General features: G+C 33.8%; 3 protein-coding genes across 6 annotated transcripts in view; all 3 read left to right on the top strand.

The window, feature by feature from the left end:
• LOC127702610 (uncharacterized) overlaps positions 1–14,696 on the top strand; it is a 214,008-nt gene that overhangs the window by 128,738 nt on the left and 70,574 nt on the right. The window lies entirely within an intron of this gene.
• Positions 189–14,689, top strand: LOC127702606 (uncharacterized). 2 transcript variants are annotated; one of them, XM_052206880.1, is made up of 8 exons: positions 189–289; positions 4,828–5,636; positions 7,460–7,528; positions 8,268–8,735; positions 9,427–9,903; positions 10,578–10,704; positions 11,037–11,167; positions 12,962–14,689. In XM_052206880.1, exons 4-8 carry the CDS (start codon positions 8,346–8,348, stop codon positions 14,123–14,125), a joined length of 2,289 nt encoding a protein of 762 aa, XP_052062840.1. In that variant the 5' UTR covers positions 189–289; positions 4,828–5,636; positions 7,460–7,528; positions 8,268–8,345; the 3' UTR covers positions 14,126–14,689. The 2 variants fall into 2 exon arrangements, with proteins under 2 accessions (XP_052062840.1, XP_052062839.1); XM_052206879.1 differs by lacking the exons at positions 189–289; positions 4,828–5,636 and having other exon boundaries at positions 7,322–7,528.
• Positions 277–3,713, top strand: LOC127702608 (bifunctional 3'-5' exonuclease/ATP-dependent helicase WRN-like). The gene is made up of 3 exons (XM_052206882.1): positions 277–695; positions 1,502–1,661; positions 2,731–3,713. The coding sequence occupies exons 1-3, from the start codon at positions 395–397 to the stop codon at positions 3,692–3,694; spliced, it is 1,425 nt and encodes a 474-aa protein (XP_052062842.1). The 5' UTR covers positions 277–394; the 3' UTR covers positions 3,695–3,713.

Raw genomic sequence — 14,696 nt, 5'->3', positions numbered from 1 at the left:
GCCCCACTGGCAAATCGCCCCACACCTAATCGCCCCACTTTTTCAACAACTCGCCCCACTTTTAAAAAAATCGCCCCAACTGGTTTACCAACTCGCCCCACTTTTTAAAAAATCGCCCCACTTTTGAAAAGGGTTAAATCCCGTTAATATTACTCCTGCCAACTCGCCCCACTTAATGAAAAACGGTAATATCCAATCTTATTAAAATAAGTTCACATCACTTGCTCCTCGATTTTTTATATGTCGCCGTGTGAGATCTTAATACACCCGATTGATAACCCTGTCTAAGGTCAAATTTGCTGAACTTTGACCGACCAATCAGCGTCTAGAAAGGCATTCACAATAAACCAATCAACAAAGCGCTCTCAAACCGTTATCGGTATCGTTGAAAAAAATGGCAGCGCCCAGTGTAGAAGATGTTTTGATTCATGTTTTGCCAAATTTCGGCATAGATAGTATAAAGACGGAGCAAAAAGTAATATTGGAATGTTTAGTTAGTAAGAAGAACTGTGTTGCTGTCCTCCCGACTGGGTTTGGCAAGTCGTTGCCTTTTCAACTGTACCTACCAGTAGTTCGAGAGATTTGTGAAAACAGTTCCGACTGGAAGGTGTTAGTCTGCTGTCCCCTTGTGGCGTTAATGCAGGACCAAGTTGAGAAACTATCTCATATTGCCAACCTTTCTGCTGCATACAAAGGTAAGTGTTTCATAACACGAAAGCCTCAAGGCTCAACAATTTAAAGTAGAGAGCTCATTGTGTGATCAAATCATGTATGTACAGAATGAAAATATACATGTGCATCACTCTTATATTTAAACCTGGCCCTAAAGACTGCCACTATTTCAACATAATACAATTTGACAAGATTTCAGATGACAATTTGATAAAAGGGGGGGGGGCAAGATTTTTTTTAAAAAGTAAATAACTTGTCCTGTGACAAGCTGAATATAAATAACTGAGCCGTGTCGGAATGAAATATGAAATGTCTGTCCTCCATACTATAGGAACAGGCAAAATTAAGTTTTAAGAGGTTATAAATAAATTGTGACACGGTGTGGTTTTTTAACAGGTCTCACATTTACATCATAAGGCAAGGTGAAAAATTTTCACATCGACAGAAAAATCTTAATTTAATTGCATTTATCATTAAAAGAAGCCATTGACTTAGATTTGTATACCTACATACACACACCAAACATTTTACAAGCCTGGGCTGCTGGGCCTGTGTCTTAGTGTGAAGACTGTTCAACAAAATAAACTATCTAAAACAGACACGAGCATAACGATTATTTGTGTTGGAAAATGGCGTATTAAATTCCAATCAAACTACTTGGGTAGTGCCAATATTTCAGGGTAGGTAGCTGAACAGCAAACAAAGTAATATTTATTTTAAAGCCCTTAATCTGCTTTAAACTACATGTATGTGTAAGCAATTGTTTTTTATTACTTGTGTTTAATATTGACTGTCAACACACATTTAATGTATCTTTTTCTAATTTTAGGATCATCTTCCCAGATTGATGACAATATCAAGGACGGGTTGATAGACATAATTTATGCATCCCCAGAAACATTAGTAGGTGATCCAGAATGGAGAAATTGCTTGAAGAAGTTAAACATAAAAGTAATTGTGATTGATGAGTTTCACACAATAGCAATTTGGTAAGTACAGGCAATGCCCTTTTTCAATATTAATGTTTACTTATAACTATACACATGTACATGTATATGTTTCTTTGGGCAAAAAAAGTGGGTCTCCCAAAACAAATCAAAGGCCAAACATATATTTCACCATTTCTTTATCTTTTTTCAAGGAAATGTATATTGAGTTTTTGTATTATTTAAACTTCAAATCCAACTTCTTTATTGTATCCTACATTGTTATAAGCCCTAGTATATATAATGAACATATTTGTTAAGTGTATTAGCACCATTATGTGGCAGAGCAACCAAATAATTAAGTTGCACACAAAGTTACAATAGGCAACAGTGCAACTTTCAACAATGAGCAAAACCAAACTAAAGACCTCACCATTGATTGAGTGAACACTACAAATCAATGAGAAAAATTATGTAAAAAAATAACAAAAATGTCAGAACCTGTCAATTAAAACTGCTGAGAAAAGGTAAGAGTTGGAACATTAAAATGTACCTTCAGCCTTTTTTATACCACTGTAACTAGGCAATTGGGCATTAAGTTTTACCCTTATCCGTCCGTCTGTCTGTCTGTACATACACGTCCCATAATTTTTGATTCTGTAACTTTAGTTTGTCTCAAAATGTTTTTGAAACTTATACAAACACATTTTAATTTCAAATTTGGGTGGTGTCACTTAAAGCCCCTTTATTAATGGAAAAATTGCAAAATCTGTTGTTTCCATTCTCTAACTTTAATTTGCCTCAAATAAAAGAAACAATTACATATATATATATATATATATATACAAGACTTGTTACCACAAAACACTGTTCAAGTTTGAATTTGGGCAGTGTCACATTTAACTTCAAGGGGGGGGGGGGGGGGCTATGGTTTTTTTGCTTTGCACGAACAATTTTATTTATTTTTTCAACGCTATTACAATTATTTAAATGGTTGTTCCCTTATGACCTTTTATAATGTAAAATGCAAGTTTGGACACATTCTCTATATTTTGTAGCCTTATAAATTATGTTTAAGTGAAACTACCTAGATACTAGTCATTTATAGATTTACATATTTTTACATTTTCAGGGGTCAAGGTGAAGGAGGAAGAAAAGAAGCCTTTAGAAAGTGGTTTGGTAATATTGGGGAATTGAGATCTCTTTTTCCAGAGGCTACAGTACTAGCTTTGAGTGCAACTTGCACAGTCAACATCCGCCAAAAAGTTATGAAAATTTTGCAATTAACTGATGATACCAAAGAAATAAATATGTCACCAAACAAATCAAACATCAAACTTGTGTCCTCAAAAATAAAAAATGAAATCGAGATGGGGATGACATGGTTGGTAGATGCCTTAGATGAAAAGAAAGGAGATTTCCCAAGAACCATAATTTACTGTTCATCAATAAATGACACCTCCAAATTATATAAATACATTACTACTGAACTTCCCAGTTGCACAAAGTATGTAGAGATGTTTCATTCTGAGACACCAGATAGCAATAAGAACATGATAATACATGCTTTGAAGGATGAAGGCAGTGCTATAAGGATAATTCTATCAACCAGTGCCTTGGGAATGGGGTTTGATGTAAAGATGTGCAACTCTGTGATTTTATTTGGACCTCCAAATAACCTTGTGGACATGTTACAGGAAATAGGGCGAGTAGGCAGGGATGGCAATCCATCTGTTGCCATTATTCTGTATAATGGTTACCACCAGCAGAAATTAAGCCCGGAAGTGAAGGCTATTTTAAGGACAAAAGAATGTAGGAGGAAGGAGTTAATGTCAAACTTTTTGAGAAATTCTGACTTGCATGAAATGGAATCGAAAGAGTGTGGGAAGCATTCATGTTGCGACCTGTGTGCAAGCAGATGTAGTTGTAATTCGTGCACTTTGTTGCCTTTAGAAAAACTTTTTCTGGCTGAACATGTTGTCGAAGAGGGACATGACGATTCTTTTTCAGATAGTGACACTGAAAGCTACAACCTGTCGGAGTATGATTATTTTGAAGACCTTGATTTGGGTCTTTTAGAAATACAAGATGATTAAAAACAATTTGTGTTGTTCATGTTTCTGGTTCAATACAGGCTCATTCAAACTGCGATTAAACTTTATAAAAATAACAATTCCTAATTGTCCAAAAGAAACCATAAAATTTCATGATTTGAGGAAGAAATTATTTCTGAAAGGAGGCCTAGGGTGAGGGGTATACACAAATGTGACAACACGTATACACAAGTGAGACAGCAATAGGGGTATACAAGCAGTAGTTAGGGGAATACACAAGTGTAAAAATAATGGGTATCCATGGGCCAGCAGTAAGTGGTATACACAAGTGAGACAGTAATCCAACAAAAAAAATTAGATATAAAGGTCAACATAGGTTTCACCAATAGTAACATAGGCATATGGTGTTACTAGTTTAACCAAATGTCAAGTTCGTTTATTTTTAGTAATGTCTAGCACCACAATACATGTATACTCAAATGTGTCCTAGCACTCACAAAAACTCTAACCTAAGAATACTCATTAACAAGAGTGGACACACTTAAATGTCTTGCCTGTTCAACACACACTGCACCACATATAAAAAAATCAAGGAGCAAGTAATGTAAAAATATTTTAATAAGATTGACATTGCAAAAATTCAACTTTTTTTTTCAAGTAGTCACTGAACCATGAAAATGAGGTCAAGGTCATTAGTCATGACGGGTGAAAAGTTTGTAACATAAGACATCTGTATACAAAGTATGAAGCATCAAGGTTTTCTATCTTTAAAAATAATAAGTTTTTAAGTCAAGCTTACGTCATTGCCGCATCACTATCCCTAAGTCTCGCTTTCTGCAAAAGAAGACGCAGACCAGACAAAAAGTAAAATTTGGGTCCAAGTCGAAAACCTATTTTAGCATATAGTTCATATGTGCTTTTCGTTTATTGTTTTGATCAAATGTCTGTCCTGTTAGAATTGTTATACACAGATCTTTGGACCCTTTACAGTTTGATGTGAGGCAACTTGAAGATGTGACCTATAATTGTTTACTTTAACTAAATGGTGTCATTGATCAAGAGATGTCTTATTCGTAATCCAATCTTATTAAAATAAGTTCACATCACTTGCTCCTTGATTTTTTATATGTCGCCGTGTGAGATCTTAATACACCCGATTGATAACCCTGTCTAAGGTCAAATTTGCTGTAGCCAATCAACGACGCGGCTTCAAAATCTTTGGGTATTGAACAGGCATAGACGTTATCGTGGCGTCTAGAGTTGTTCCGAATGTAAAATAACAAATATGGCAGCCTCCATGCGATGTTCATTTCATGAACTAAATCGTCAAAATTTATTGAATTAACACACTACCAAATAATTTAAATGGCGTCGTGTCAATTAAATACGCCGAGAAAGATATGTATGAGGTCAAACAGTTGTGTATTGTGTGGATTTTCGTTCATAAACATTGAAATTTTGCCAACGGGAGAGCGGGTTGAAAAAAAACTCTTCAAACAAAAACTGAAATTGACCCCCGACAGAGTATCTCAAATTACAACTGTTGTTACTTGTTTCAAAGTTAATGCAGACTTAGACAAAGACAATGGTGTCTGCATGAAATGCTTCCGAAAAGTAGAGCAGTCAATAAAACTGCAAAAAGATTCATTGAAAATGCAGGTTGAGTTGTCAGCTTCACGTTTAAAAGTGCAACAGAGTGTGCTTAATTTACCCTCACCTAACAAATTTAACATTGAGAAACGGATGTTAAGATCCCCATCAACAGCACAAGTTTCAAAACAAATTAAAACATTACCAACAAGTCCGTCTGTTAAGACGTTGTGTAATGTCCCAAGTTTCCAATCAATTGTGATCAAGGCAACCAGTGGAGAACAATTAGTAGCAATAGCTCCAATGCCAGCTCCAATGCTGCAGAAACAGTTAATACAAGGAATTACTCCTTTGCCAATGCTTGATCAACAAACACAGTTATCAGACAATTCAGGTAAGTTTACTTCTGATAAACAAACTTGTTACACATATAAAAAAATAAATTAATATTAAAATAAGGGAGGCATTATGCAGTTTGTGTTCAGTAATGCTACATACATTTGTACTGAGTTGAATTGAAATTGAGACTGGAAATGGGTCAAAGTGACAACATGGACAACAACCCAATCAAAGGGCATAATACAGCCCAAGGCCAAAAATGGGTCTTCAACACAGCGAGAAAATCACACGATTGGAGGCGGGCTTTAGCTGGCTTCTAAACAGAAATGTGTACTAGTGGATGAAAATGGACATCACTCCGAAGCATATAAATGAACTAAAATTTAAAAACATACAAGACTAACAAAGGCCAGCTGAGGGACCTGACTTGGGACAAGTGCTAATATTATATGCAGTGGCATGGGGTTAAACATGTTTTGTGAGATCTCAACCCTATTAAGTTACCAGTATGTACTATATATATATATACAAATCTTCCACTATTGTTACAATTGAGTGTAACTATTTCCAATCTACAGTTACTGTGTCAGCACCCAATAAGTCAATCAAGAGGTCTCTAAAATTTTCTGGAGTCGGGAAAGAAAATTTATCAACAACCAAATGCAAAGGAGAAGTAGAGGTGCCAAGCAAAATGTTATCTTTTTTTTTTATTTTATATAAGTTGTTGCCAGTAATGACATTAAGCAATGTGTACAATAACCATGTACATGTAATAAATTAAAGTTTTCTGCTCAACCCTATGGTTATCTAATCAAAATAAGCTAGCTTGCAAAAATGTATAATGTTAGAAATTTAAAAGAGTTTGATGTTTCAGCACACATACATTTTTTGTACCATGCCATGCAATACTAAATGTATACATTTGTATGTATACATGTATACACAATTTTTCATTCTCATGGAGTAATAAAACAAAACAATGTAAATAAGATGATTTGAATTGCTTCAAATAAAACTTGTACATGTTTAAGTAAAATGTAGTAATTTACTGGCAATAACTTTTCATTCAGATTAGATTAGATTTAAACCAGTTAAATTCAGTTTATTATTACTGTTATTTCAGAGATTGAGCTTACACATGTAATGTACAAGCACCAACAATGACCAAGCTTAAGACTCCAAGAGATACATTTTTTATTATCATACTGGCAATGAAAAGTTTATACATACATATTTTGTACATTTATAGCTTTTAGATTTTTTGTTTTCACAAAGAACAAATGATTTGAGATGGCTGCCTTTCATAATAAAAGTTTTGGTCCTTGTAAATTTGTACATGTACATGTATGTTGCTGTAGCTAGTATTATTATGATTATGTGACACATCAATGCAATTTATATAATGGTACTATACCTTATTTGTACCAATTAAAAAGCATACATGTATCAACATGAATGTTTTTAATTCTTTTCAGTTAATCAAAAGGAAGGCAAACTAAAAAAATGCAAATTAATGGCTTTTGTGATGAGAAGGGGGGATCATTTAGATTACAATGATGTGATTGTAATTTATAAATTCTAAAGTTTTATTTTTCAACGTATTTATGATGTGGAAAAACTATGAACTGAGGCGTACCTTAAAAATAATTAATATTGTTATTTATTGTCCAAATACTTCATTTATTGAATTATTAAATATTTTAGGTATAATTGTATGACTTATTAAGACGTTATGTCTTAGTGATAAAGTTGCACAGATTAACATACAGTATGAAATTTTATTACATCCTGAATCCTGGTTCCTGGTTTTTCTACTATTCATATTTATTTGCATTTGTTCATTACAGTTAAAACTAACAGAATAATTTTGCATTACAGGTTAAATTGTTAAAATTCATGATCATTTAAATAGTTGAGTTTATATTTGGACCTATACTTGATAAGAAGGTAAGTGCAAAACTTATAGTGTGAAGAATGCTTGAAAATCAATGAGGCTACAATGCTCATTATAAATAAGAGAGGCAACTCTTTAAGACCAAATTTGGACATAAGCAATTATATATTTAGGAGGGGCCTGATGGGGGGGGGGGGGGGCGGGGGTCTCATCACTATTCACAAGTTGATTTTTTTGTCAATCACGATTCACAGAAAATGAATTTCCATGATGACAGATCACGAAAATATAAAAAAAAAAAATCTGTAGAAAAACAGATCACGATAGCGAAAATGCGCCAATCACAAAGAACGAAAATAACCCCTCATTTAGGTCACAGAAAATGACCAAACACTGAGTCAACTATAATCTCATTTGTTTAATTATAGTAGTAGGACATTTCACTAAATTAATTGTTGAAAATCTTTTATATCAGAGTTCATTTGTAAAGTACACAGACAAATTTATTTATAAAGTGCCTAGAAAATCAACCTAACAATGTTAGAGTAGATCTTATTCTTTACTTCCTCCCCGACCGGGGCTGGAACCTGCACTTATCTTCTACGGCAACACCAGACAAATTTATTTATGATATATGTAATTTGTTCAAACTTTCAAAGCTTCAAATTTATCATTTTCGGCAAATTTTAGGAATATAAGATTTATTTTATACAGCAAAATAAAACCTTTTCATACAAGTACTTAAACATGAACAAATATTCAATCCATTAACTTTTAAATATTTCATAACAGATCACAGTGTACCATGCAAGTGGTAAAAAGACTTTTCTGGTCCAGAATGAAACAAACCAGAAAATATGCAAGGCTATTATGCGTAGCAGCAACAGTGACAAATTAATAGTAGATGCTATCTGTAAAACAAATCCGTTAGAGGTAGTTAATGGATGTAGGAGAATTATAGAGGAGGAAAGTGCATGTATTTCAAAAAGAGGTTCAGGGACAGTATTACAAAAAAAAGACTACACCAACTTCTTTAACTTTAACTGGGATGATTTCAACGATGAACTCAAAGCAAAATATCCAGCACTTTTGTCAATAGTAAATTCAATGGTATCAAATGTGCCAATTACTGTACTTGGTAAACCATTTCTTCATGTATTGATGACTTCGGCAATTGGTCTACATGGCAGAAACCAGGAGATGTCAATGGTACAATTCATGACAGGATTTTTGTTGACTCATGGTGGATGTACACAAAGGGTACTATGATTAATTGTGATAAAATTATTTGTGAGCTAATGCTTCTTCAAATATTTGTGTTAATCTTTTAGCATGGTGTAGATCTATGAAAACAAGTTCATTTGAGTAATCCTAGTCAAAAGTTTATGTATACATCTTTAACTCTTTCTTATTAATGTGATAATTTAAAAAAGAAAGCTGCTTTTTTGGTTGACAATTGACTGTTGAGACGAAACAGGGAACCATGTACACAAATAGGTCACTGTACGGCCTTCAACAATGAGCAAAGCCGCATAGTCAGCTTTAAAAGGCCCCTAAATGACAAATGGAAAAAACAATTCAAACGAGAAAACTAACGGCCTAATTAATGAGCAAATAAATGAACGAAAAACAAATATGTTAGGCCAAACAAAAAAGTATGTGTGTTTACTGTCACATGCTGGAAAAAAAATTAGGGTAGGTAGGGATTTTTTTTAATGTTTATTTCTTTTTTTACATTGAGTCTATGGGAGCAACATTGTGACTTCAACAGTGCTTCATCAAAAACGGTCTAAAAAACTTTAGGGTAGGGGATAAAAATTAGGGTAGGTAGGGGTACAGTAAACACACATACTTTTTTTTTGCCTAACACAGCAACAAACGACAACCACTTAATTACAGGCTCCTGACTTGTATATGTTTTTTTAACATTATTTTTTAATTTTATATGTAGAACATTGAAAGGCTATCGCATCTTGGATTAAGTGTGCATCCTGTTACTATACACAGAAAGTTAGCAGAATGGCAAAAGTTTTTAGACAAAACCATACTTAGCATAAAAGAAGAATGGGAAAAAGGTGGTCGTCAGAAATATCAACTTATTGGGGACAACTGGGACAAAAATATACTTCCTTCTTACAGGACATCTGATCGGAAAACAGTTTCTGTACATTTGTTCAATATTTATGCAATAGTAGACAGAATTCTGCCAGTGCCTATGGTAAGGGAAGAATTTGCACATCAAGATCTGCCGGTAATAGATTTTCTACCATCTATTGAAGACCAAACAAAGCTGCGGAAGGAGTTGAATTTTATAATCTCAACATCTATTGTCAATTGCCACCCACATATGCAAAAGATGTTCCATAATATTCTCCCAAAACACTTGGAGCATAGATATACAGAATATGCAGGAGTCAAGACTAGACAAGTATGTTAAAGGAAATATTTTTGTTTTGTTTTTAAAAGCATCTGTTAATCTGGTTAAAGTTTTTGGTGAAGGTTTTAAGGATGAGTTTGTAGCAACAGCAACTTAAAACTTATATATATCAAAAGATTATGTCCGGCATTGTTCACGCGACAAACGGGAGAGTGTTATGTATAAATATACTTCAATAGAAATAAAAATAAGAAGATGTGGTGTGATTGCCAATGAGACAACTCTTCACAAGAGACCAAATGACACAGAAATTAACAACTATAGGTCACTGTACGGCCTTCAACAATGAGCAAAGCCCATACCACATAGTCAGCTATAAAAGGCCCCGAAATGACAATTCAAACGAGAAAACTAACAACAGTACATTTAGTCGCGATATTATCTTTTTTAATAGTATGCCAATTTCATGGGTATTCAAATTCAAATTATTTTATTGATTTTAAATCCAACATGATTGATGGTCTTGATAGTGCATGGTGTCCTGTGCATTTAAGTAATAAAACAAGGGATGTTTGGTCTTTATTTATGACTTTTTTCAAAAGCATTTTAAGATTTCATGTTTTTTTTCCTTTGCAATACGTTTACAAAAATGTATCCAATTAGAAGATTTTTTTTTTTAAATTTGAAGTTTTATAAGTTATAACTCTTGTACCTTCTCCTTTTAGTTTCCATTTGGACTGTATGACTGTAATGAAAATAAAACCCCTGAGTTAATAAAATTGATGAAAGAACTCTCAAAGCAATATGTTCCATGTGCAAATGGAGAAATTGTAGAACCAGTTTTCTTTGGAGGTCAGTATTTTATATCCAATGTACTAATAAACTGATATTTAGAGGTTAATGTATTGTAATAATACAACTGTCCTACATGTAATAAATAAATAACGATGAAACATCAATTTCATGTAACATTAATTTATCACATTGAATTTGTTTCATTTTTGGATATGAATACGGATTTATTAAAAGGAAATGCAGCAACAGAACAATTAAAGTTAACATAATGTGCGCAAAGGCAGAATACTTCAGTAATGTGATTGTTAGTGGTAAACTTGTAGCCTATTCCCAATTTAAATGATATTGTTCTGAAAAGCTTGAAGAACCATATTTTATTTATTTATTAGGAGACAGACTTACTGATGAGAGAATGCAATCTGCTCAAAATGCAATGGCAAATGGTCACACTGCTATGGAAAGACTTGAAGGCTTCATTTCAAAAATTGAAGATTTTCACAGATTGATGAACTTTTTGCAGGTATGGTCACATTTGTATCTATTTAAAGTCACTTTTACTTGAGGCCTCATCTCAGTTAAAGCAAGTTAATGAAACAACAACAGAAAACAACTCTGACTTGGTACATGGCTAACACAAAACTTATATTTTTGGATACGCCCCCCCCCCCCCCCAAAAAAAAAAAATGAACTCTTCCATTATTCTTACTCCTATATGCTTCATGAGAGACTGATTCATTTTGAAAGTCTTTATTTAAAAGCACAAATGACATAGTACTTGTTCAGCAGCATAACCAAGATACATTTTATTGGTATGCAATATCTTGTTTAATTTGTAGTGGGGTATACTAAGCATATCATGCATTCTTATTATATGATTCCAAGACATATTTTTTATGTTTCTCTCCTTAATTCTGCAATGCATATAATTTGTTTTATATTCTTTACAAACATTTTTGTTGCAGAAAGCTCTACATAGGGATAGTGATCCGGCGGCGGCGTTAGCTAACTTCTTAAAAGCTTTATATTTTAGAAGCTAGAAGACCTGGATGCTTCATACTTTGTATATAGATGCCTTATGTTACGAAGTTTCCGTCTGTCATATGTCCATTGTCCTTGACCTCATTTTCATGGTTCAGTGACTACTTGAAATGAAAGTCAACAAACATTTTTTGTAATGTTAATATCTTTCTTATTATGAGTAATAGGATAACTAAATTCATGCCCGTCAGACAATTTTCATTTGACCTCGACCTCATTTCATGGATCAGTGAACAAGGTTAAGTTTTCGTGGTCAAGTCCATATATCAGATACTATAAGAACTAGGTCTGCTATATTTGGTATATGGAATGATTGTAAGGTGTACATGTCCAACTGGTAGGTGTCATCTGACCTTGACCTCATTTTCATGGTTCAGTGGTCAAAGCTAAGTTTTTGAGTTTTGGTCTTTTTTTCTAATACTATATGCAATAGGTCAACTATAAATGGTGTATGGAAATATTTTATGATGTACATGTCAGTCTCGCAGGTTTTATTTGACCTCAGAGGCGGATTTAGGGGGGGGGGGGGCAGGGGGCCTAGGCCCCCCCCTCTTTTTTGGAAAAATTTGGTTGATTATATAGGGAATCACTGAAGCATGACTGGAGCGGGCCCCCTCTTAGGCAGTCAGTGGGCCCCCACTTATGAAAATTTCTGGATCCGCCACTGGACCTTGACCTCATTTTCACGGTTCATTTCTCAGTGTTAAGTTTTAGTGTTTTGGTCTGTTTTTCTTTAACTATAAGCAATAGATCAACTATATTTGATGTATGGAAGGATTGTAAGGTGTATATGTCTGTCTGGCAGGTATCATCTGACCTTGACCTCATTTTCATGGTTCATTGGTCAATGTTAAGTTGTCATGGTTTAGTTTGTTTCTTAGATACTATAAGCAATAGAACAACTATATTTAATATCTAAATTGATTGTAATGTGTACATGTCTGTCTGGCATGGTTCATCTGACCTTGACCTCATTTTTTATGGTTCATTGGTCAATGTTAAGTTTTCTTGTTTAAGACTGTTTCTTAGAAACAATAAGCAATAGGTCAACTATGTTTGGTTTATTGAATGATTGTAAGGTGTACATGTATTTCTCGTTTGGTTTATCTGACCTTGACCTCATTTTCTTGGATCATGTTAAGTGTATGTGTTACTTGTAGTAAAGCTTTGTATTTAGGACTATCAACATAAAATCAATGGTTAGTAAAGAAGGCGAGACATTTCAGCGTGTGCACTCTTGTTATATTATTCATTGTCTCAATATTTTTTCTTGTAGGCAATCCACAAAATGACATACTCAACAGAGAGTGTTGCGGATAAGTGCAGTGTATACTATTATCGTAACTTACTTAATATGAGGAATGTTAAGGGGAAAGTTTGCAATTCATATCGTGCTTACAAAATGTTGTATTATGCCATTCTTGATGCAATAATTTTGAACATGTTTTTGCGTCATTTGAATTTGGAGGATGTTGATCAGGAGATCAAAATACCATTTGCAACTATGAACAACGAGGAAAAACTATCTTGGTTATATGATGTCAGCAACTCAATAGTAGAAGAATGGTTTTTTTGTGGTCAATCAGATATTTTTATAAAGTGTAAAGACGTAGTAGGAGATCCAGAACACCCTGACAACTACTGGGTATCGACATTGGAAGATGGCCGTGTAATGTGTCACTTTTGTGACAAGACATACGCCTATACAGGGTCTTTGAAATCACATGAAGCTAAATGTCACAATGTCAAAATTGGAATGTCTAAGAAAAGTAAAAAAGAAAAAAAAAAAGATGAACTGCAGAATCATATTGTAATGCTTTTCAAACTTATTCTGTTACATAAGAATCTAGACACTGCAGTAGATATGGGAGATGGGGAACGAGTTGTACGTTCAGCTAAATATGAACTGCCAATATATAATCTTACAAACAAAACAAAATATCTCATTGGTTCTGTCCATCTTACTGCACTAACTTCAGGTTTGTTACCAGCAGAACAATCAGAAAGATTAATTTCCAATAGATTTGTAAATCTACAAGGTGGATCAAACAACAACATAAGCCTGGATGAATATCTAGAGATGCTGAACAGAGACACTAAAGTAACATGTTCAGCACATCAGACAAAGGAGAGTATTCTTCAACACTCCAAAGAATATCCACACTTAGTAAATTTTGTAAATCATTTCGATAACATTACTCATCTTACGGGGAAAAAAGGTTTTCATCACATACCAACATACCAGGCAGATGTACAAAAAATTACAAAAGACTTAATGCAAGAAAATGTTTTATCATATAAAACAGCAAGAACAATGCAGTGCAAGGACCTCATAAAAGACAGAAATCCATTTGACAATGCATATTTTGGACTTCGTACTATGATTCATCGCCATCAACCAACAGTCCCTTTCCACCGCCTTCGTAACACACATATTTGAACTTAATTAAAAAATCTGCTTCAATGTATAATCTAATTGCTTTAAGTTTCATTTGTTCAAACTGAAAACATATTTGTTCTGTTTTTTTCAGTGACCACTTTCAACTTCTGATGAATTCATTAAATGATTGTCCTGAATTTGCATGAGATGTTTGCTTATGAATGTTCAGCGAAGAATGAACAATGCATGCTCTCTGGTTACAAGTAAATGAGTTGAAATATCCAAACATGCCATATTAAAGATATGATTGTTAGTAAGACAATAACCCAAAAGAGACCATGAATAAACAATACTGCATTCAACAATGACCATAAATAGGTAACAATACTGCCTTCAACAATGACCAAAACTGGAAGATTTCAATAAGAAAATCATGTCAGTATTATTGCTTTACTAAAGTTTCTGAATATAAAATGCATTTGATGTATATTTTTTTTTGGTCCAGCTCACTTATACAATGCCATACATTTATGTAGTCTATGTGCCTTTGGTGTGTCCAATTGTTCTTTTGTCCGGCCCGCCAAACCAGGACAAGGTTAAAGTTTTTTTGTTAATTTAGTTAAAGATGTGG

This window comes from Mytilus californianus, unplaced genomic scaffold, assembly GCF_021869535.1.
Source record: "Mytilus californianus isolate M0D057914Y unplaced genomic scaffold, xbMytCali1.0.p SCAF_5, whole genome shotgun sequence".
In the NCBI taxonomy this organism is placed as follows: domain Eukaryota; kingdom Metazoa; phylum Mollusca; class Bivalvia; order Mytilida; family Mytilidae; genus Mytilus; species Mytilus californianus.
The sequence above is the reverse complement of the archived record's forward strand: the minus strand, read 5'-3'. Positions and strand labels throughout refer to the sequence as shown.